We start from the raw sequence: 24,829 nt of genomic DNA, 5'->3' as shown, positions 1-24,829 counted from the left end.
GATAAAATGTCAGGAGACATGCTTGTTATGCTCAGGGATATTTTGAATAGTATGGAGGCAGGACAGAGAGAGACACCTCAGCACAGAAGATAAAGTCAGGACCTTCTGGAATGTTTAATGAAAAAGCAAATGCAAAGTGCTCCACCTTGAAAAGTATTATCTCGTACAATGATATAGGGACTGGGGGAGCAGCCCTGGGGAAAAGGTGCTGGGGGCCTGGGAGCTGAACAGGAGCTGGCAGTGAGCCTTGGCAGCAGAGACAGCCAACTGCATCCAGGGCTGTGTCAGTCATTCCTCCACCCAGCACTCATTGTTAGACCACATCCAGGTACTGTGGCCAGTTTGTGCCTCCCACTGCAGAAAGATGCTGATAACCTGGAGCAAGTTTACTCCAGCAATCACAGAATTACAGAATTGTTAGGGCTGGAATTGACCTTGGAGGTCACTCAGTCCAATCCCCTGCCAAAGCAGGGTCACCTACAACAGGTTACCCAGGTGGGTTTTGAATGTCTCTACAGATGGAGACTCCACAAGCTCCTGGGCAGCCTGTTCAGTGCTTTGCCATTCTCAGTGTAAAGAAGTTCTTCCTCAGAAGATGGAAGGTGAAAATTTTTGTGGGTTTTTTTTTTTTTTTTTTTTTTATGGCTACTGCTCCTTGTCCCGTTACTGATCACCACCAAAAAGATCCTGGCACCATCCTCTTGACATCCACCACTGAGATATTTATATGTATTGATAAGATCCCCTCTCAATCATCTCCAGACTAAACAGGCCCAGCTCCTGCAGTCTTTCCTCATAAGAGACATGCTCCTCATCATCTTTGCGACCCTCCACTGAGCCCTCTCCAGTAGCTTGTCTGTCTTGTATTGAGGAGCCCAGAACTGGACACAGTGCATGTTCGGGGCTGGAGCATGGTCCTGGGAGCAGAGGCTGGGGTAGGGGGAGCTTGTCCAGTGTGGGGCAGAGCTGATTTCAGGGGCTCTCTCCTGACATCTGGTTGAAGTTTGCTGATGTACACAGTTAAACTTGTTCTATAGGCTCACATGAATCTCCTCCAATGAGGAGCTGAAGATGCCTATATATAGGAAATTAGTTCAAGTACCTTTATATAACCCAGATTATTTTGAAATAAAATATAGGGTTCTTTCCCACCCTCAAGATAAGCTAAATAAGGCACTATGAAATATATTTTCTCTATATAGTTTTCTGTTCAGAAACTAAAGGGGTGCATTTCTTACAATGATTGAATATAGCAAATGGGATAACAAATTTCTGTCCAGATAGCTGTCCCCAAAGATATGCTGCATATATTCCACTACTTATTTCTGCCAATTTAGTATGATATTCTAGCTTCATAGGAGCTCTCCACAATTCTTTGTAGTATTTCATTTTTCAGATACAAAAAAGAAAATATTTTTTTTTTCCAAGAGTCTTTCGTGAATGCCCTGAAAAGATATCAATGTACCTATGAAACAAAAGGCTTCTGCAAACAGCAGTGCAAGAAAAATTCTTTCTACTTGTTCATTCTCAAATGAATTACACATGTCAGGCAAATCAATAGATCTTTCGAATATCAAGAAAAATAAGGCTCCCAGCCACTTCCCCAAGAAGCTTTATGTAAAAAGTGGCACAATAATTATGTAGGTGGATTGTGATCTATAGGCGAGTGCACTGACTAGTAACATCTAAAAGTGACATTTCCTTTTCAGACAAATTTAAAATGAGCTGCAAAGATGCATTTTGCAGTCAACTTGTTTGTACAAAAGCTAAATCAGGCATGCTCTTATAATTGTACTGTATGCATTTTCCATCTCAGACTTTCCATCTCAGCCTCTCTCAAGTCAGTTACTGTGGGTAGGGCTGGCCTAATTTTTTCAATACAAAGCACATTTGCCTAAAGATCCATTTTATGAAATGTTTTATTTTATGTTTCAGTTTGACTGAAACAATCCAATCAGATCTGACAAAATATAATGATCAAGGAATGAGGGCAAGTGAGAAAGGGACAAAAATCAAACCACCATGGAAATGTTTAATCTGACAATTTGAAAATGAACTTTTTGACTTTTCAAGACAGATTTTTTTAGACAAGGAAATATTAAGAACAATTCAAAGCTAGATAACTAAAAACTAAACAAAGATAGGAAAGACCTTTTCAATTAAATTAAATATTTCAAGGTAACCGGCATGGATTTATAGTTTCCATTTCATTAATTAAGTTTTTAATATTGGTGCTTTCCAAATCAGATGGATTTTTTTTAGTTCAGGCATAAAAATGAAAAATTGACAGAACAGACAACATTAGGCTGTAAAATCTTCAGGTTAAGCATCTATTACCTGGTGAAAAAAATGCTTTTCATTCCCCTTGAAACATTTTCATGTGCTTGAGGTTTATAAGGATATATCACATCTTTGGGAAAGCTGAAGATGCTATTGGAAGTATGGATGAATGCTTAAATGTTGGTTTTAATAGCTAGTCTTTTGACCTCTGTTGGTACTTGCTATCATTACGACAACCAAAATCAAGGAATAACTCTCTCAGAGTTGTCATAGAAGGAACATTTTTATTTTATAGTGTTATAGGAGGACCTTTGTATCAGGGTCAGCCATAATACATCAGCCCTGAAGCTAAGGCCAGGCCTCAGAGGGAGCAGAAATAGTTAAAAAGACTGAAATGGAAAAAGCACCAAATTCAGCTTTGTCTTCTATGAATCAAACCTGACTATGTCTAGGAAAGAATATGTATATATCACAAAAAAAAAAAAAAAAAAAAAAAAAAACCCCCCACCCAACAAAAAAAAAAAAAAAAAAAAACCAAAAAAACATAGAAAAGAGAGCTAAGTCCATAAGAAAATGCATAACCTTGCCACCAGTGCAGCATTTTTTCAGCCCCTGTCACACTGGAGTGGTGTGGGGATAGCCAGGGGTACAGGTATTGCAGTGGGGACCCTGCTAGTGTCCCCATCCATCTTGTCTTCCAGCTCTGAACGTGTCCCTGGCCCCTGAGCTCCAGAGGGGAGCACCACTTGGGCACAGCAAGGACTTGAGCCTGTTTCTTGTGGAGCACTGGGCTGACAGAGCCAGGCAAGCTCAGAGGCAGCTCCAGGCACTTTGCTGTGGGCTGTTCTGATTTCCTGGACGTGCAGTCAGTCAGAGGAAGAAGAAGAAGATATGGGCTTTGTTTTGCCCTTCTCTTTGAACAAATGCTAAAAAGCTTTGGAACTCCTACAGGATCAGACCTCCTCTTGATGTCTTGAAGAAATTTAACTGAAAAGCTCTGACTTGAAAAGCTGGCACTTGATGGAAAATGACAACTGATGGCTGGAGAGCCCTGAGGCTGGTAAACAATGGCCACAGGGAGGATCTGCTGGGAGGAATATTGCTACTATAGTTTAATCTCAAAAGCCCGTTTGTTTCTTCTGGTAGGTGGTAAAAGAAAAGGAGAAAATCATATTATATATCTGTTGCTAGTATAATTTAGTGCAATGATGAAAGGCATTGCAGTGATGGCAGTGCTATGCAAGCTCAGGTGAAATAGAATGTAAAATAGAGACAGTACAAACACTTGGTGGGCTATATCCACTGATTTGTGTGGGAAGAAACAATACAAATGAAATTTTGTAATGCCTTTTACTCCTCTAAACTTTAAAAAGCTTCAAGCAGAGTAGTAATACAAAAACAACAACAAGAACAACAAAAAACAAGAAAAAACAAAAAAAAACAAAAACAAAAAAACAACCCAACCAACCAAAAAAAAAAAAAAAAAGCCAAACCTGCAAAAATCACTGATTTAAACCTTTCGCTTTTATCACTGGACTTGTGAATTTAGTAATTAATTTAATAAAGTAGCTTGGTCTTTCTGTGTTAGTTTAGTTTTCATTTAATTACATGTGGAAGGCACTAGTTAAAAGGAAGCTGACAATCATTTTTTCTGTTTCTGTCAGGTGCTGAAACTAATCTGAACTTGAGGAGCAGGGAAGATCCAAATACATCAGATCCTGGATCAGAAACGCAGGATAAAAATGCAAATAATCATGGAAGTCAGTCATCTAATTCATTGTCCAGTTCTGTGACTGCTGAAAATGGAAATTCAGTATCAAATGGTAAGTAGTTTTTAATCCCAAAGCTCTTCTAACCTAAAATTGCTGAAGTGTTTCCTTGAATGAGCTTTGTAAGATATAGTCAGGCTGGAATCTTCTGAGTTGTGAAATATCTCTTTCTGAACTGGCTTAACTTTGTATGTGTGAACTGATAAGCCCTCTGCAATAAAAGCTGAATGTGAAGAACATAAAACAGCCTTTGTTAAGGAATTTGTAATTCCTTCAGCTCCAAGTCTATAAACAGCCTAAGGTATGGAGGACTGAGATTTGAGATTCTGATCCTATAATCAATAAGAATAGGACAGAAAATAGGAAATCAGGATCTCCCTTTACTGTAGGTGCCATACTAGTGAATGAAATATTGTTTATCATTGCAATACAAAATGGTACAAGAGCAGTAACAGAATATGTTTTAAGGTTCTAAAAGCATTAATTCTAAGGAAATAACACTTTTCTGAGATCAGATTTTTAATAGAAGTTGCTTTTTCATTTTGTGTAATGAATATAATTGCTCTTATTTTTTACTTTATTTTTGACAGAAGAAATAGCACCTTTCTATATCTCTGTGCTTTAAAACAGTGACTTCACCACAAATCATCCACACTTAGCAGTGTTCTTAGTCTGAAAGAAAGAGCTTTTTGCCAAATACACAAAGTAATCAGACAGCCTGAAATAACCTTTTGCATTGCAATGCTGAAAGTTGTGATCCTACATCACCCAAAACAGTGCCACATATAATTGCAGCAATAATGTATAGAATACTTAATTTTGCCCAAAAGAAAAAAATGCGAAATTCAACTTACCTTTGGTAACTTGAGAGTAGTTGCAGGAAAACCCAATCCAGATGGTGTCGTTTGTACTCCAGACTGAACCCCTGATTAACTTAGGTTCTTGTAATTTTGCCTCTGGCCCTGCTAAACTGATGCTTCTAACCTTGGGCTGCATTAAACAAGGTCTTGCTCAATGCACAACTGCGATATCCTAATATTTACTTAGGTGTACGTAAAGGAAAGCTCTTCGGACGTAATCAATAGCTCCATTTGTCTTTCCAAGCTCTACCAAGCCTCTGCTTGCCATGTCTGTGACAACGTGCTGTTGCTGTACATGGAAACTTTACCTATTTGATAAGGCCAATTATCAAAGTGCTTTTTACAGAAATAAACAGAAAATCATTGATAACCTGATTCTTAGCTCAAGGCTGTCCTGGGAAGTCAATCCTAAAGTGTATTAACATAGTAGAAAATCAATATATTTTTCAGAACTTACTGTTTGGCCTAGGAAAGTATTTTTATTCATTTGTGGTGGTCTAGAATTATGAAAATATTTTACATTCTACCTTTTATTTGAATTAAATGAATAGCACCTACTTTTAGAAGGTACTTTGCATTCAAATTTTGTTAATTTTTTTACTACTTTATTTGAGATGGATCCAAACTGAATCCATGTAAATAAATTTTCAGCTCAGGAAATTATTTTTAAAAGGAGGTAGTTTTGCATTCACAAAAACTGGGATTTTTTTAGAGGGAAATTTATTTCAAGCATTTAATTCAACCAAAAAACATGTGATCTTACAAAAGGAGAGTTTTTAGCTGGAGTACAGAGAATTTAATGCAGACAAGAATGCAATAGTGGTACCTGATATATCATATACAAGACTAGCAGTACACTAGAGACCTTGGATGTCACACCTTTCCCCTGTACATACCTAATTTATCATTTCCCATCTTCAAAAAGTGATAAACCTACCTCAAAGCAATACCTAGTTCCAATTACTGAGAGAACAGGGTCAGATTTCCTTTACAGCAAGCAGTAAAGAACAGAAATACTGGACTCTCTCAGATTTGATCTGGTTCCTCAGCTTCAAACAATGGATTCGCCTTCTTCACTATTTTTGTGTTCAGAGGAAGTCCAGATGATGTAGAAAAAGATCCATATTTCTGAATACTTTGCATGAGCTTTATTCAGAAGAACAAAGAAAATTTGAAAACTGTTTTCCCTAGTTACAAAGTTGTGGGAAGGGACTGTTATAAGGGGGAAACTAAAAGGAGGATAGAATGGCTTTAAGGGGTTTTAAGCTTTGTTTTAATTCTCATTCTTCTACTCTGATTTTGATTGGTAATAAATAAATTCAGTTCATTTCCCCATGCTGAGTCTGTTTTTCCCATGACAGCAGCCAGTGAGTGATCTCTGCTGTCCTTATCTCGACCCACAAGCCTCTTGTTACATTCTCTCCCCTCTGTCCAGCTGAGGAGGGGAGTGATGGAGCTGCTTGGGTGGGCACTTGGCATCCATCCAGGGTCAACCCACCACAAGCACAGCAATATGAGAGCTGATATGGGAAAAATGATCTCCAGCTCTGCTAGACCCAGTGGTGTCTGTGATTCTGGTCTGCGAGATGCTTAATAATGCCCTTTGTGGACTCCCTTTGTTTCTGCTTCTGCCTTTGCTTCCCCTCATCCCACCTTTCAGATCCCCTGTAGTGCTATGTGAATGGTATTCCCACTGCTGCAGAAGTGATGGGAAGCACAAGCTGTGAACCTCACTACAGGATCACTTTGCAGAGGTGTTTGTTTCTCTTGACTACAGAAGGAGATTACCTGGCTGCTTTACACTGGATTTTGCACAGCTAAATTTTGGACAGCTAATTCCCACATTGAGAGTGCACAATAAGACTTACGAAAAACATGTTTTATACCGAGGGGATAAAGTTTTGAATCCTGGACCTAATATTGGCTTCCTGTGTGACGCAGAGATATAATTTGACAGCAGAATTCTGCAGGCATTCAAAAAGGTTTTTGTTCCCTTTGCATTGCTTCTGCCATGAAAACAAGCCAAGGAAGAGGAGCCAGGGATTTCTGCATTACAGGAGGAATCCTTGGCCAATGTATATTTAAAGTGTTATTTGCAGGCTTTTTAGTTGCAATTGCTCTTTCTTCTCAACCAGCATGCATACCTATTATACTATCCCTACATGGTAAAAAATAATTTTTCTGTTTCAGTAAGCATGGAAATAATAAATATTCAGGAAATATGTGATTTGTTTTTTTTTTTTTTTTTTTTTTTTTTTTTTTTTTTTTTTTTTTTTTTTTTTTTTTTTTTTTTTTTTTTTTTTGTTTTTTTTTTTTTTTTTGTTTTTTGTTTCTTTTTTAATAAAACGTATCAAGGTCTTTTGAACCTCATTTTGAAATCAACCAGTGCATAAATCTCAGGTTATAATTTAGTATTCTTCTGCTTCAGGATTACCAGAGGAAAATGACTTTTCCAGACTGTCTGCCAGCACTACAGCAGGCTCATCAATTCAAAGGCACAGGGAGAGCCACACTAGTCAGGTAAATATTTAATTGATGGTCTGGTAAACCACTAAAAGAGAAAAAGATCACAGTAGGCACATGTTGAAAGCTTTCTCTTGATTCAATTTTGGGTGTTGGCATTGAAAAATGCAGACTTCTTTAACAGGTTTGTATTGAGCTAAAGACAATAATGAATTTACTACCAATTTTTTTTTTCTGGAAAAATAATCATCATGAAATGTTTTTATAGTGAGTTCAAAGTTTATGAAACATATTGTTGCTGGTTGTGAGGATGCTATTTCCAGGCAGGAAATATGTCTTTTAACCCCAAGAGGACCAAGATATTATCTCTTTCAAGATACTGATTCATTCATACTAGAAATACTTGCATGATTCTAGCAGAATTAAATGCCTAATTGTATCATACTTTTTTATTTTAAAGCAATGAAGACTTTAAAAATGCTGTTCACAATTTTTGTACAAATACCAATAAGTAATAAAATCAAAATATCTATCAGTTAAAACAGCAGCAAGTGCTAAGGTAATGTGAAGCTTACATTGGTTCTCTTAACATTTCTAATGAGTTAACGTAATTTGAAAATTGTGACATAAAACTAATTTTGATATGCATTAAATGAACAAAAAGGGATAAACTTTTTCATAAGATTTTTTCTTAATTCTTCCTTCAACATTTTGTATCTCATGTGAACCACTTTACTTTCTAAGTAGCCAATTCTGGCATGAGGGCATTCAAAAATTTTATCATTATATTACTTTACTTAAACGGCATTAGTGTATTCTCCTGTTGTCATTATGTCTTCAGTGCACTTTTCTAAAAGGGTAGGCCCAAGCCGGTTTTTTTGAGATGATTGTAAGTCTACAGTAAATCTACATATTGTCCAAATAGGAAACAAGTTGGAGCTAAGAGGACTTTTCTCAACAGAAACCTCTCATTAACCAATTTTACCATTTCCAAACTATTTTACCAGAAGTTAAGAGAAGTGCTTTATTACTTGTTGGCTGTGGGGGACAGCTGACATTTCATAACAACCAAACACTGGCCCTAGCCAAGTTAAAGGAATGTTTGGCCTTTGACTCCAGCAGGAGCGAGATTCAACCTTCGATATCATACTCAGTGTTAACGTGGCTCTGAAAAATATTAAGTTTCAACTGGATAAATATGTTAAACTGGATAAATATAAACTAGAGCAAACTAGTACAAAAGCATTCACTTTTTGGTTTTCTGCCTTACTGTCAGAAGCTTGTAACTAGAGGGCCTATTTTGAGCTGAAAAGTTGTGCCGAGACAGTGCTCAGCACTGCGCTTATCCCTTGAGTAAGGCCAGCTGGAGCTTACTGGAACATAGATGGGAACATAGATATTTCCAGCTTGCACACCGCACCTCACCATACCTCTCAGACTCTCAAAAATGGACTTTGACCCTATTGTGAAAAAAATGCTTTCTTCTGTCTCCAGAGGAGTATCCTGGATGAGGGTGTTTTCAATTGTCTCTGTTACATTTTTATTACATCAACCAAGTACTTGTTGCCTATGAGAGTGGCCAAAGAGACCTTTCTAGCAAATGAAAAGTCTCTGACTCTGCTTCAGTTACAGACTCACACAATGAGAAGCTTTTGTCTTCAAGGACCTCACACCTCTGTTGCTAATCAGCTTACCTGGATGAAGATGGTCATGTTTAAATTACTACATCAGTACAGTACAAAAAGTTAAATGAACTGGACGTAGAGGAGCCACTGTCCTCTTCTTCAATTCTTTGCAAATGGAAACAACATTTAAATGTTTTATTTTAGAAGCAAGTTGTTAACAATTTACAAATTTGTGCTTTTTATTTTTCCAAAACTACTTGCCAAAACCCGAACAGAATTTCTTTTCAGTATTTTGAAATGACACTTTTCAGTAAATTTTCAGATGTTTTGCCAAAGTGTTTCACAAATTTTTAAAATAAATTCCATGCAATGTACTCAGAATTACACGCAAGGACATTCCGTAAATTCAAGCTCAGTAAAAGCTGTGACAAGTTGAGAGAAGAAACCTGTAGTTCTGTGATTTTTGATACAGTTCCTTTGATGAATAAACATCTTCAAAAATGGTGTTGCCAAAAGAAAAAGAGAAAAATGGGTTTTTTCCCATAAAAAGAAAAAAAAATCTTAAAAAAATCTATGCTCACAGGGCTGAGAATTCTTGCTGTGAAAAGCATTCCTCAGCATTGCCAAAGCACGGCATATATTTGAAAATGACTGGGTTTAATTACTGTTGACATTTCTTAGCATGCTGCTAGTGACTCTAACAGCATACAAGCTGATTGTAAAAATCTTTGCCAGGCTTCACTGTAGTAACCTTATCACTTAAAATAATTCTTGCACAGCTGTATGAAGTGGGACATATTTTTTCACAGATCTGTGATTGACTAATTGCTCTAAAGGGAAAAATGTAGGTCCTTGGATATCTTGGCAGACACTGTCACTTCAACTAAAGGAAACTGGTTCATCAGCTTTCAGGGGCTTCCAACATTTATGGGGTTTTTAAATATCTCCCTGCTGGTTCCTTACTGAAGTGACAGTAAGGGTTAGTTCGTTTCATTTGTGTCACAGGATCTCAAGGTGAATATCCATTCCATTAAGCTGAGACTTTGTGGCTGCGGTACCATTTTGTTGTCACATCAGGTGCTAATTACCTGCATCACTGCCTGACATGTCCTGCACACTGCAAATCTACACACTCCAGAGACAATTCTTCAGGTCAGTGTCTGTCAATATGCAGCATATGGATCAATCTTTTAAAAAACTTTTTTGAAAGTAGTTACCAAGCGTAAAACATCATCCAGATGATCATCCTAAAATGAAGTCTGCTGAAAAAAAAAAAAAAATAATAAAAAGGTTTACTGTTGGCCATAAATGCTTATTTTCTAGGGCAGTGGTTACAAAAAAGGCATTTTTTCCTGAATGAAAAAGAATAAAAATTGGAAAATTCAAATACTAACAAAATATTTCTCATTGGAATGTTATGCAATAAAATTCTACTTTATTCTTTTAGAAAAAGTGGAGGAGTATTAAGGTTTAATTTTTGTCTCCTTGGGAATGAAAGAACATACATCAAAAGAAATAAGAGTTTTGCATGTCAAAAGAACAACAAACTATGGGGGTTTTAAACTACTACCTTTTCTTCATATTGTTTTGTGTCATTACAGCTATAGATTTCCAAGTGTTTTTTATCAATAGGTTGCAAAATATCACATAGAAACATAAAGAACCTAACATCTGATATAGCACTGTAACTTCATCTTTATTCTCTGTGAAGATGAAAGCTGAACCATGAATTTGGGGGTGAAATCAGTTATTGAAAATTTCATGTGCTTTCGTTTGTTCAGACAGTAGATGTTCCAGAAACTATTTGCTAGCAGAGCCACACATTTACTATTCCCCAGCCCAGCACACTAGCTTTCCTGTGTTTTGTGCTTTCCTTGTAAAACAAAACATTCTAGTCAAGGAAATATTCAAAACTGAAAACCAAAAATCTACAGTAGAATGGTACTGCACGAAGCAATATCCTAATCTACCCTTACAAGAAAACTTTACTCTTAGCAGCTATGCCTCTAACTCAACTTGTACAAAAATTGTTATAGTAGCCTCTTGCTCCCCAAACAGCAGAAAACTAGGAATCTTCCTTTACCAAGCTTGATTTTAAATTACAGATTTAAAATTATTTAAATAATGATTGTTTCAAATTGCTCCAGTGATTTGTCTAAACACTTTGGCAGTTCCAACTGTGCCTGGATCTGTAGTCTCAAATTCTTATCCCATAATTTCCTTCCAGAGGCAAAAACCTCACCAAAATAAAAAAATGGTACTTTCTTCTGGTCATTTTTGTCATAAACTTGCTTAGGTAGGAAATTCTGATATGCCTGAGAGTCATTCCTATTCAGTCACACTCTAGGAAGTGATCCCAAAGCATACTGGCTACTCCACAAATGTTGAAATTTCTTAGCAGGGTCTAAAACCCAAATCTTCCTCTAAAATAAAAAAGCTGCATAAAATATTGTTCCTGTGCTTTTTTTTCTTTTACACAAAGTATTTCTCAGCTCCTTAACCAGTCCAGTGGGTTCTCTCCAGACTGTTTTTAGTGATTCCTCTGTTCTCAACAGCTGCTATGAGTGTCTATGTTTAAAAGGGCATAAAGACCATTGAAATATATAAATTCCTTGTAATGTCAGCAATGGCAGCAAGATGAAGTAGAGTCAATAAAAGCAAGCCTGGACCTCACACAAAAGCTAAGTGGCCCTGTATTTTTTTCACAGATCCAAGACTGTGAGGTTTTTTGGTGGATTGGGTTTGGGTTTTTTTTTTTCAATGATATTTTAAAGTTGTTATTACCATTCACTATGAAGTGGGAAGTGGTGTGAGAAAGATACAGTAGAATCAAGAAAAGCCAGCCAGCTAAAAGATTCCTTTTTTTCTTATGTGGGCAGCAAGAAGCAACATGGTCTGTCTGTAAGAGGATGAGATGGACAACCTGAAGATAATGAACAGATGGGAAGTGAGGGACAGATTCAAGACTAGTGATAATAACTATGTGTGGGGGGCAAGAGTGGGGAGTAAACCAGGCACAGATAATGGATGATTCTAAGTAGTAAGTCTGGAAAAAGGAATAAAATAACAGAGAGAAGGTAAATAATGAAACAGAATAAGGGATTTGGAAAGACAAAATATAGAAGGGCCAGAGAGAAGGAATCAACCTGAAGAAGTAATGAAAAACAAAACCCTAAAATGAATATAAGAACATGAGGGAAAGAACCAAGAAAAGAGCAGAGTGTGGTACAGTAAAAAGGGAGGGACTAAGGAGGAAAAAAGTAGAAAGTCTATGGGATCTTCCAGATATGATATTCAAATCCATGCAAATATCAGTGTGATCTTTTATGTGTGATAAAATAAAAATAATTATAATGATTGCCTACATTTATAGGGTTGCATTCTGTGCAAGTTAGGTCTTAACCATAGTCTCCTAAAGATTTAGTTGTCCCAGAAGAAAAGTATAAAATTTTCTGTTGATAGATGCAAAGCCTCTGTCCAGTTTAGCTTTGAATGGCTGGATATTTGCTTGTTTGTAATCAGATGATGTCACGTGCGCTCAATCCTATGGAAAGAACAAGAACACAAATAAACCAGCACCTTGCCATCCTGGTATGTTAAGTAATATCAGACATATGACATACCCTGGTGTAGGATTTTGATTACCCACTTCTGAAATATGTTTTATCTGCCATGTGCTCAAAGAGGTGAGATAAAAAATCATGGTTATTTTTTTCACATATGGTTATATTAGAAAATTCACAGTCTTATCTCTTCTATTTTGTTTAAAGCCCATGGTGCAGATTGGCAGATTGCAGTAATATAGGAGCCAACATCTGACAATGTTAAATTGGAAGTGTCTTTTCATATTCGTGAAGTATGTATTTATTGTTTCATTGCAGCTTAAGCCATAGCTCTTATTTCATGAAATCTCATTGCTTTCAGCAGTCTCTTCCCTCAGAAAGAGCTGCATATTCATTATGGTTTCAAGGGTCTTCTTTGTTCCTTGATTTAATATTTGTTGCCAATCACTTCTTTTGTTGGCTGTTCAAAAGTTTAAAAAAATGAATAGTTAAGAATGTGTTGCAATGTGTTGCTATCCCTCAACTTTTTTCACAGCTCTAAACACTGGGCTCTGACATTCATTTTTGTTGTCCATCATGTTTGCCCATTAGCTGGAAGTAATCTTTAATCATCTTTGAAGCAAAAAGTGGCAATCAAACAGGTCTGGTGTAATAAAAAAAACCACTAACACCTTTGTAAACATGTAGCATCCAAGAAAAGACATGAATATGCTTATCATTGATCTGAATCAGTATATCCCCCTGCGCTGTGTTTTCTTCATTGCTTTGACAGTAGCACAAAGAATATTCTTTGTAATGTCACACTCAGCAATGAAAATCAGGCCCTATAACATATTGTGGTTTTATTTTTAGAAGACTTACAGACAAAAGCCTTATAGATCAAATGGTATGAGGTAATGCACAGTGTAAATTCATCAGTAAATACACTATCTTGTGTTTATGTTGAAGGGCTCTTGGAGGGCTGATGCCCCTCTGCTAAGCTGGTATATCCCAGATCTTCCCGCTATGACCTCCACAGGCGAGAGCACAGATCCTCCTCTGTGAACCAGTGGATGTCACAGCCAGTTCCCTACACACTCCAGGCCCCTTTTCTTCTCCAGTGTTTCATCCTCACTGCATTTGCCCCTGGTAAATGAGATGGTAGAAGACAAGGGAACAAAACCTCCTGAGTATCCCCATGCCCTCCCTAAGCTCTGCTGTTTGGCTAAAGGGTGTAATTATCCCTCTTGGGCTGCCACCATGGCCAGTGGCTCACCCTAAAAGGCTGCTTCCAACCTGAGCTCAAGGGGAGTGTGGTCCACCACCCCACTGTGGAGAGTGACTGCACTTTGCACTTAGAAGTGCTGGATGTGAGAGGGAATGAATTGGTTCCTCTGCCCTTCATTCTCTAGCTGTCACACGCTGCTGCATGCAGATAGCAGAGATTTCAATTGCTAACTGACCATAAATTAAATGATATTTTCTTCTGACATTGTTTGACCATAAGTATAGTGTTTTTATACAACAAAGGATGATACCCAACTGCAGCAAATATGAACTGATTGTTTTTGTAATTACTTTAAAAGCATTGTGGCAAACATAGTCTCTAGTCAAAATATATCCATTAATGTTATAAAAAGACAGAGATCAATTAAGTAGCAACATGAGTTTGTTTGTCAGATATTTTTCGTTAGATTAGGTGCAAAGCAGTATTAGCATTGTTAGGTGAGCTGTTCCAAAAACCTCTGTAACAAATTATTTGTTTTCAGAACTCATCTTGAAAAAGACAGTTTCTGTCTGAACATTATCTTTTTCTCAAGCATCAGAGGAAGTTAGGAGGATGTCTTGAAGGTTTTAGAGAGCATTGCAATTTGTTTATCTGGAGATAAATATTACCATAGAGAGAAAAAAAAAATTTCAATATTTATTGATGGTTGATGTTTTAGTCACTCTTGGAATGTGTTACCTTTTTGTTGACATCAGAAATCTAGAGTTGAAAAACACTCAACCAAAAAAAAAAAAAAAAATTGAAAGCCACAAGATCTAAATAAAGAAAGTACACTCCTGTTTTGAATGTATAGACTTGTCCAACTCTGCTCTCAGCTATTGAACATTGCATATCTTGTACTAATATTTTCTACCAGATTGCAAATTACAGTTGTACTCAAGATTGTTGTGCTGATTTTTTTCCACAAAGATATGTTGTCTTTGTTTGATTGCTGAGATACTTCCAGTCCGTATAGAAGATAGCTAAAAAAATTCATTGGAAACACTGTGATATAACTATTGATATATTTAAATAATATTGATATAACTGCTTCATTAAAAGATACAAGGTTATGGAAGACAGGTCCTGATTTGTGGCTAAAATCTATTATTTCAAAAAATAATAATAATAAAAAAGTCACCCCAAACCAAACAACCACCTCCCTCCTCCTCAAATAAAATGAAAACAAAACCACAAACCAAATAAAAAAATAAAACAAGAACAAACAAAAAACAAATCAAAACAAACAAAAAAACCCTACAGGAAACCACAATATTTCTGATGGTAGAAAATCAGACAACTTCCTCCCAAAACAGAATTGCAGTTAGATGATGAATGTAAAATACCCTGCCTGAGGCACAGTATAGGGGTGTGTAGCCCAAGATTCTCTTTCTAATAAAAACAAGAAGCCTCTGCTACCCAGAGTAAAGTCAAAGGTACGAGGTGTCCCTTTTGCAAGTGTGATCTCTCAGTTTTCAGCGGTCTGTGAGGAAGGGTTTCCAGAGGCACAGTTCATTTAGTAGATCATTATCCTTAGTATATTTTTCTTTCATTAATTCTTCAGGAAAATCCTATCAGAAAGTGAAACTAAGGCAAACAGTGGAATTAATTTTTTAAGGTTGACATTTGAGAGCTTTCTAAGTGCCATGTGATAGCAGAGGGCTGGACTGGGCAGTCAAAGATTCCTGTGTCTGCATGATGTCTGACATGAGACTCTCCCACTTCCAGCATCATTCCACAGCTGATGTTTGAAAGAAAATTGAATCTTTCCCTTGAAAAAAATATCCAACAGATAGCCATAAATTTCCTGAGAAGAGAAAACATTTCTGCCTGAATCATGTGGCAATACATTTTTGTTAATAAATGTTGTGCCTTTTAAATTTTATTTTAAGTACAAAGCTACTTTTAAGACTATCCCAAATTTTTATAGGTCAGCCCGGTAATTACTTCCTTTGGTATGTCATCTATATAGCAACATTTCACCTAAAAGAAGTTTATTCTTTTGATTTAATTATAATTTTTAACTGAGAGAGAAATAAGTATTTTCTTGTTTAGAAAAAAAGCAAATGTATTGCATTTTCAGTTATGGATCTCACTAATGTTTTGCTGGCATACTTCCTCCAGAGGAATTCTAGATTTGCACCAGACAGAGTACTTGTCTTTGCCATTTTCTCCTTTCCAATGAACCCATTTGACATTCATTTGGAGCTTTATTTTTTGGATATTGTAAAGCTGCTCCAACACAAAGAAAAATCATCAGCAGTTTAAAAGAACAATTAACTAAAATCACTTTATGTTTGCATATCACATATCAAGTTATTACATTCAGCTATTGCAAAAAAAAATGCCTGTCCCAGCACTCACATGACAATCACATGAATCAGTTTGGATCCCAGGGTTATGTTTCTATTTGAGGACTTTAATTGGAATATTGAAGCATGTAAGATCATTTATCTTAGCTGCTCTCTGCTCCATGCTGGGGTCACTCATGGTCAATGTAGGTTTCCCAATCAAACACAAATTTACAGATTGATTTGATTGATGTTGAACACGTGCCTAGGCTTCTTAACACACTTACTGTGTGCTTTCCCCTTATATATTTAAATTAATATTTTGTTGGTAAATAACATGTAGACTATCAAATTTTTAATTTTTCTTGATTCAGTAGTTTGTGGGAAAGCAATCCTTTCCTGTTTTCTGCTCTTTTTTTAACACAAAAAAAACCCCCAAACATATCTGTTGGTACCTGAAGGGTTAGGATTTTTGGAGAGGTTGCAGTGTGCCTGTTCTGTAGTGTGGAAATAAAGTGACATGTATGTTTGGAAAGAGTCAGTGTAGGGGCTTGTCTGATTTAAAAAAATAAATAAAGCCATTAAAATGAGTTGGAAACATTTTTGTAAGAATTGCATACAAGTTGAATCAAAATATCTTGCTCTTGCTAATAATTGCATGCAGTAAGAATTATTTTTTGAATTACTGAATGAAATGGTCTCTAATTTTGAAACAAGAGGTCCTTATCATTATTGTCTTTAAAACTGGGGAGCCACAGAAGATCCACTGGGGTCTGTGAACTGCTTTTGAGGGCTGTAATAAGGTTAACTTTGAGTCACTTAATGGCTGAAATTTATTTGGCTTTCATATTTAGGCAGCCTACAAACTGAAAGAGATTGTAAACGGGTTTTGTCAAGGCAGTTTCATTTCTAAAATAATTATGATATTCATCATCAACATTATACATTTATCACATAATTCACTTTAGATCCTGATAAAAGTTTAGAAAGGTAAAATCATTGCTCTCCTGGACTCAGTCTTCCCACGGATTCCGTGATGGGACCTCAGTTTCACTAATGGGAGAGAAAAATTAATGATGTAATAATTAACTGTGAACATTTACTCACAGTTACTTTAAAGCACCAACACTGATAAATCTATTGAAGAAAACAACCGACATTATTTCTCCGAGTAAAAAATATGAACCAGCCACAAAATGCAAATGTCTCAGGACAGCCACAAAATGCAAATGTCTCACAGGTTTATATGCTTTGCAGGTCCTTACGTTGCTTGGTGATTTTCTGTTGTGCTTATATGTCTATAAGCAAGAACCTTACTAGAACTTAAAGAAGCAACAGGTTTTAGTTGGTAGTTTAGTAATAAAACATGAAGTGCTACATTTCTTGCAAAGAAAATTATTTGTATGTTTTAAATAATATGTAATTATCATATGTAATTAAATACTTCATTTCTGGTGGATATTAGTAAAAACAATGCACTCACAAATGAAAAAAATACTGGAGTGGTATACACATATTTTTTAAAAGGTAAACCCTACATTTCATCTGTGAGGGAGCAAACTGAGGTGAAATACTGAAAAGAATTTACCAATAATAAATCTCTGTTTGTCAGAATGTGTAATGAGCCCTGTATTCATAGGCGGATGATTAAGACCCTGTTGCATTTGACACACAAACAGAGAATGTAAGTTCTTTGCTTCTGAGTGTTACAAAACATCCTCTGTAAAGTTATAGTGTTTGATCTTTTAATGCAGAATGAATTTCTCGAAATTCTAGAGCTAAATCTCTAAATAACTCAAAGTTAATTTTAAATGTGCCAGTTAATCACTTTATCTGGCATACTTTTTTTGTCACAAATTATTTAAGATATGAAACCTTTTACTTTCTGTAATTAAAAATTTGCTGAATTTTTAACTTGCATATGAATTAGACTGTAATTAAAATAATTTATTGACTTTCCTTATAGCAACTCATCTTGATTCTAGGACAAAGTTGAAATCCAGTAAGTCTTCTTTAGGCTGCAAAGTGAAATCTAGACAGATTTACAAGCCTAAATTCAAAAGGCAGTTCAGAGCCTCATTCTCCAATGACTATGCAATACTCAAATGTGTATAGGCAAAATTGTGCTCTAAGACTTTCATGACTGCCAGCATATAACCAAAGTTCTCTCTCTCCAGTGGCTTTTTGTGCATTAGAGCCACAAGGGTCTCTCTCTGAAGGATTTACTTTAGCACACTAATCTGACTGCACAAAGCACAGGAGACAGTCCCCCACCTTGTAGATTCAGTGTCCTCTCAGCATGTGTGAACTTGGTCTCTTCCTTGACCTGAAAGAACTGTGGTGGGTTGACCCTGGCTGAACACCAAGTGCCCACCGAGCTGCTCTGTCACTCCTCCCTGCAACAGGACAGCGGGAAAAACAAGACGGAAACAATTCATGGGTTAAGAAACAGGCAGTTTACTAAAGCAAAAGTGAAGGTTGTGCATGTGTAAGCAGCAAAGGGAAAAGAAAAGAAAACAAAAAGTTTTTATTCTCTACTTCTGTTCAGCAAGCAGTGTCTGGCCACTTCCTGAGAAGCAGGGCTTCAGCATACGTGGAGGTTGTTCTGGAAGGCAAACTATGTGAATAATTAATGTCCCCCCTTCCCCATCCTTTTTCTTATAGATGTGCAGGTCTCATATGGTATGGAATATCCCTTTGGCCATTTTGGGTAGGCTAGCCTAGTTGTGTCCCCTCCCAAAATGTTGCCCACCCCCAGACTACTAGTCAGGTGGGAATGTTGGAGAGACAGCACTGAGGCTGTGCCAGCGCTGCTCAGCAGCAGCCAAAACACTGCAGTGCTATCAGCTCTTTTCTAGCTCCCAATGCAAAGAGGAAAATTATTTTCATCTCAGCTAGGACTGACACAGAGAAGCTGAATCCATATCTTCTAATTTTCCAATATGCTCTAACTTCTAGAGAATGATGAAAGTCCTCCCATACATCTTGTGATGGAACTGAGTCATTGGTGTTCTGTCACCAACCAAAATCCCTGATGCCAGTAAGAGAGGATTTGATTTTACAGCCTGAGAGTTTGGGCTGTGAAGTGGAAAGAATGAATCCTCTAAGCTCCTCCCTGGGCTGCTCATTACAAATTTATTTTGTCCATCTTGCCATACTTTGCAGTGGAAAATACGGATCTGGTTTAATTCCTTCAATCCATTGCCATTTCCAGTTAATAGCTATGGTAACTCCACAGAAAAGTTCTTCTTTTGTGTGTGACTTTGGGACTTCAGCTTTTCTTGTTTGCTCATAAAGAACTCTGGATACTAAACACAGGGATGATGTTTCCCCCCAATAGCAGAGCTGTTAAATGCCACTGTATGTTTTGTGGGTCTAACCCAAATGCTGTGTTTACCACGTCTGACTGACCATTGACTTTCAGTACGAAAATCCTCATCTACAGTTCTTGTTGCTGATACAGGTGGTGGAAGTAGTTTGTTTAGTGTCCATTAAAAAGATCCATAGTCTTAAAGTAATTAATTCCTACACACGTCATTCACCCTTCACAAAATACCTGATCAGGATATGGAATAATAATGAAGAGACATAGCTTACTGTTTTACGTTGTGTTTCATGTAAAATTATTCAGTCAACCTTTTCTATAATGAATATGTATAATAGATATTTAGCTCGTCACATGTCTAATCATAAATGGAAAAGAGAAAATATACCATGTTATTCAAATAGATCTAATTAAATTAATTGGTTCATTTAGAGCTCTGCCACTTCTTATGCATTTTCCCCCATTTCATTTTGACTGCAGTTTCATCTCATGTCCTTCATCCAGGCTGTTTTCCAGTTTATTTACCAGATCAGCTTCACAGTGAATAAATGTTTGAGATATTTTTCTATCCTTGTCTTAGAAAATGAGATAAAATATGTACAATTATTTGTGAACTGGTCCAACTTTTTTTCCACTATGCACTGGAAAATGAGCTCTAACTGATAACCTAATGTTATTTTACAGCTTGCATAAGCAGGGCCAGTATAATAAAGCTTCTTCAATGCTTATAAACTATAAACAGGACACATTTGTCAATTCCATGCCCAGGCAAAATGTACTTACTTCTCACCTGCACCTATGTGCCTTTATGTTCCTTGGAATGGCACTAGCACTGTCTCTTTTCAAACACTCTGTCCATCTCTCAATCTGAAAATTCTTCCAGACTTCATTAGTCATGCCATCAAACTTTTGCCACCACAGCACATCCAATTACACGGTTTCAAAATATCTATTTTTTTATAACTATATTCATCCTCCAGTGTTCAGGCATGTCTTTGATTAATTATCTCTGACACTCTTTCACGTGAAACTCTTGCAATGACAGTCTAACAAAGCTTGGATTTTGTGTGTTCCAGCACCTCTCTGAGAAATATGCCTAGTGCAGATCCATGAAATGTCTAAAATTTAGGGACAAATAAGGTGTCCAAATTGAGAAGATTGTATTCCAATCTATGTGTATTCTAAAATGGATTATGCTCATAATTTAAACCCACAAAAAACTATGGGAAATGGCCAGGACTGGGTAAGCCGTGGTGACTCACAAACTACCCAACTGTTCTATAGGATAAAGACACCTGACCTGTCTTTCTTGATAAGTTGTTTCAAAGTGCAAATTTTTGTCTTCTAATCTTCTATAAACCACTGAAAAAAAAAAGGTAGTTTGTTTTGTCTGATGTCCCTCTAGCAATAGATGTGAAACATTTCATTTTTTTTCTGAGTTGCTGAGATGCCCTATTGCATTTTGTATAAATATAAAAGCAATGAGGTTTTTACTTTTATAGTGATATGCAATTGAGATACACTTTAATTAAGTCTTTCAAACATTTTCATTTTTTCTTCTTTTTTTAAAAAAATCAGAGCTTTAAACTGTTTTTTATTTTACCTGTTATTAAGACATATTATATGTTAATGCATTTCTCTTTGAAGTATCAACCAATCAGAAATTAAGCAAATTCCCTGTACCTATTCAGGCACATCCATGTAAGGACTCATTCCTTTTCTGACACCACATGCATGTGAATTGCACAGGACACATTTGAAATAGCAGTGTAAACTCTGTACCCAGCCACTTGCTATTCCATGAGGGAAGAGCAGGAGCCACAGGAATAGCCCACAGGTAGTTCTGCCCCAGGAACCCCACTGTCTATCAGTGACAAAAATGCCCTTTGTGTCACTCAGCTTTCCTTGCAACTGGAACTAATCATGTGTGGGGTGTCTCATGAGCACTGCACATCGTTTCCTTTTTCAGAACTAACATGCAGTCGTCTCTCATTATGACAAGTAGAAATGCAGCCTTAGTGTGAGGCCATTGTGTGAGGTGAAATGTGGACATTTTGGTCATGCCATAGGTGCCTCTTACAGGTGCTACTGTGGGGTTCTTAAGAAAGAAGGTAACAGGATAAGTGTTGTGGACTATTAGATGTTATGATGGGCTTGTTTCATATTTTCTAGTTAAGCTTCTCCTGCTACTGAATGCTCCCAAGCCAATAAATCTCAATCCTTGCTCTAGGGGCTGCTGTACTGCTTAGGTGGCAAGTCTTAAAGGATGGTGAGATGGACTTCATTGCTTCCTGCACTTGTGCTGCCATGAGGGCTTCAAACTGACTTGAACAAAATAAATAACCACTGTAACAGAAAATTAAATGGAAGGGAACAGTTTCTTCTAAGTGGATTATGAATTGAGTACAGAACTGTGACTACTTCAGAATGAATTTCTAAGTAGATTCAGGACAACTGAAATTACAGTTAAAGTTGTTCATGTATACTCTGGAGGAAGACAGGGACTGGCCTCTGGTGCTGAGGATAACACCTGTCTGTCTCTGACAAGTAGCTTTACTGATTCTAATATGCAACAAAGGCTATGTTTTCTTGGTTATGGCTATTTGGGTGTTTACATTTAGAAGAAAAACCTTGCTACTCCTGCAGCAGCTGTAGGCAGTCTGCTTGGTGTGTTTTAGAGAATTGTGTTTGTGTAACCTTTGATGACATAGGGTTTTTTTCTGTTTGTTTCATGTTTGGCAATTGCTTCATACAACTTCAGACATTGTGACTTCAGACTCTGTGACTTTCAGCCATGAGACTGCAATAAGGCAATTCTAAATCACTAATGTTCTTTATTTTCAGTGTAAAGAGTTTAAAACCTTTTTGGAGGACAAGTTTGCCTCAAATTATTCACAGGCTTACTTGATCTTGTTTTCTTTATCCAATTTTATTATTATTGTTACTGTTTCTATTATTATTTCTTCTCACAGGTTATTCATCAGCTTAGACTTTCCGAAAATGAGAGTGTGGCTCTACAAGAGCTTCTAGATTGGAGGAGAAAGCTGTGTGAAGAGAGAGAAGACTGGCAGCAAATATTGCACAATACTGAGCAAAGAATCTCAGCCCCACCTCCACCCCCTTGTAAGAAGCCGACGCTGCTGAAGAAGGTAGAAGATACCTCCTGCAACAGACTCTCTTCGGGCATATGGGATACCACCATATGATTCAGACATGTGTTTGCAGACTGTTAGGAATGGAACCACCTAATGACTTCAATCTGCACAATCAGCAAGTTCCCTTCCCTTCACAAAATGTGCAGGGATTTTTTACAAGCACTAATTCAATAGCACAGGATGGAGGAGTTGTTTAGATCTGTCGTGTGTGTGTGTACATGCATGTGTTTGTTCTTTTCATATATACACATGTATACATATATGTGTGCACCAGCAAGTATATATATGTATGCATGTGTGTATATATATATGGAGACAAACTGCACTATATGTACTTAGTTTAAAAGTACAAAACAGTCACTTAGAGTTCTCCCATGGACAATGAAGAAAATATGTTAAGCAAATGATAATGGGGAGAAGTGACTGACAGACATTTTGGAGAGATCGGGAAAGTCTGTGTGCACACTGTACAGCTGTTTTATACAGTACACAAATACATTTCTTGTTCCCTAATGAATGGATTTATTATCTTACATGTATACATATATATATATATTTCTTTGTAGATGTCTGTGTTCCATGGAGATTATTTACATGTTTATTTCTGGTGTTTTATAACTTCATGCAATTGGTGCTGTCGTTCTTTCTTCAAAATACAGGTAATAAATTCAGTACTTGCATTTTTCTTCTATAGATCATCTTTAACAACATACCAAACAGTTTCAACACTGTTTTATTTTTTTCAGAACTGGCAATATCCTTTCTAAAATCCAATCCTGAAATTCTTGCAAAGCTCCTATGTGCAGGAGTGATTTGGTGCTGTTCACAGTCATGAATTAGAGACCATTACTTCTTTTTGATGGACCTGCATTTCTGAGTGTGTGAACTGTGAATTTGAAATTACATCTCAAATCTTATTTCATTCTGGGTTATGTAAAATAATGAGGCATTCATTTAGATTATAAGTGTGGTTTGAAATTCATAACTGATTATGCATAAGGTCAGGTGTCAGTGGAAAGATACATAATGGTAATGAGGTATGAAAATAGGTCTGTGATTTACTGTTTCAGGCCAGAAGGCTTTGCAGAGATGGGTATATCAAAGTATTATGTCCTTATTATGGTAGCACAGTGATGCATTTATACCTCAAATTTCATGTAATGAAATGGTTTCAGAAATTGCAGCATTCTAGTTAGTGTAGATGAGTTCTGAGCAGTAATGTTAATTTATGAAAAACATGCTGCTGGGAACTTGTTAGTTATTGCCCAGCAGTCTTTGAAATGCTGCTTTGACACTAAAAGATGTAATTTATATATATTTAAAGGTACTTTTCTGGGGTTATTTATTTTAAGTTCTTGGAGTATGTAGAGCCAGTGTGGGACCCTTTTCTTGGTTGTTTGTCCTACTCCTATTGAGATGCAGGGAAAAATGTTACCTGTTACCAGTTATCCAGTGCAAGTTGATATAAAACAAATGTTTTCAAATATGAGCTAGGTCTAAAATGGTGTGCTCACACTTGGTTGGAAGTTATTGGAAAAGGAAAAAATCCATAGACGTGTAGGTTTTTCCATCATGTTTGATAGATATTTCAATCAGGCTGAATAGCAAAAGCAACCACATACTTGTTTGATTGTTTATACAGGGAAGCTGCAAAACTCAAATTGTTCCCTTAAGTATCATCAAGCTGTAGGCAGAATTAAGCAGCTTCTCTTGCTGGAGATTAAAATAGACATTTTGAGTGAACAAGGAAGGGGAGACACTAAATTAGCTCAGAATTATACCTTGTTACCATTGTTAGTTTCACAGAAGTCCTCCGTGTAAGATTATCCATTTCTATTTCATGGAGAATGAGGAACTCTAGACTCCAAATCTTACCTCTGACTGATGTAAATGGCCACAGGCAATGACTTTATCCAGGAGGGGCAGGTAACCCCTGTGAGTGAGGTTATGCAGAAAATAACTCTCACCTGCTAGACAATTATGTCAGAATGAGGCTGTGCCTGGAAGAACCGAGGTTTCTGGTTTTTGCTCAGATAACCAGGGACATACGGAGATCCCTCTGTGATTGCAAGATGCGACAGCTCCAGAACTGGATTCAGAAGAGCTAATTAACCTGACCTTGCAGCTATTTTGCTTCCAGCATGCAGGTTGTTATCCCTACATGGCACAGCATCCCCATCCGTAGTCACAACAACATCTACCCAGGCAGCCTAGCAGTGCTGAGCACCTCAGTGCACTGAGACGTGCAGACA

General features: G+C 36.9%; 1 protein-coding gene across 1 annotated transcript in view; it reads left to right on the top strand.

The window, feature by feature from the left end:
• MYO16 (myosin XVI) overlaps positions 1 to 22,753 on the top strand; it is a 275,699-nt gene extending 252,946 nt beyond the window's left edge. The window contains exons 33-35 of the mRNA XM_041472384.1: positions 3,945 to 4,103; positions 7,338 to 7,429; positions 22,395 to 22,753. Coding sequence (XP_041328318.1) covers positions 3,945 to 4,103; positions 7,338 to 7,429; positions 22,395 to 22,628 — 485 coding nt within the window. The 3' untranslated portion in view covers positions 22,629 to 22,753. The remainder of the gene's footprint in view (positions 1 to 3,944; positions 4,104 to 7,337; positions 7,430 to 22,394) is intronic.
• The last annotated feature ends 2,076 nt before the right edge of the window (positions 22,754 to 24,829 follow it).

Source organism: Pyrgilauda ruficollis, unplaced genomic scaffold (genome assembly GCF_017590135.1).
Source record: "Pyrgilauda ruficollis isolate IOZ18807 unplaced genomic scaffold, ASM1759013v1 scaffold29, whole genome shotgun sequence".
Classification (NCBI taxonomy): domain Eukaryota; kingdom Metazoa; phylum Chordata; class Aves; order Passeriformes; family Passeridae; genus Pyrgilauda; species Pyrgilauda ruficollis.
Note: the sequence above shows the minus strand (reverse complement) of the source record. Positions and strands in the feature narration are given on the sequence as shown.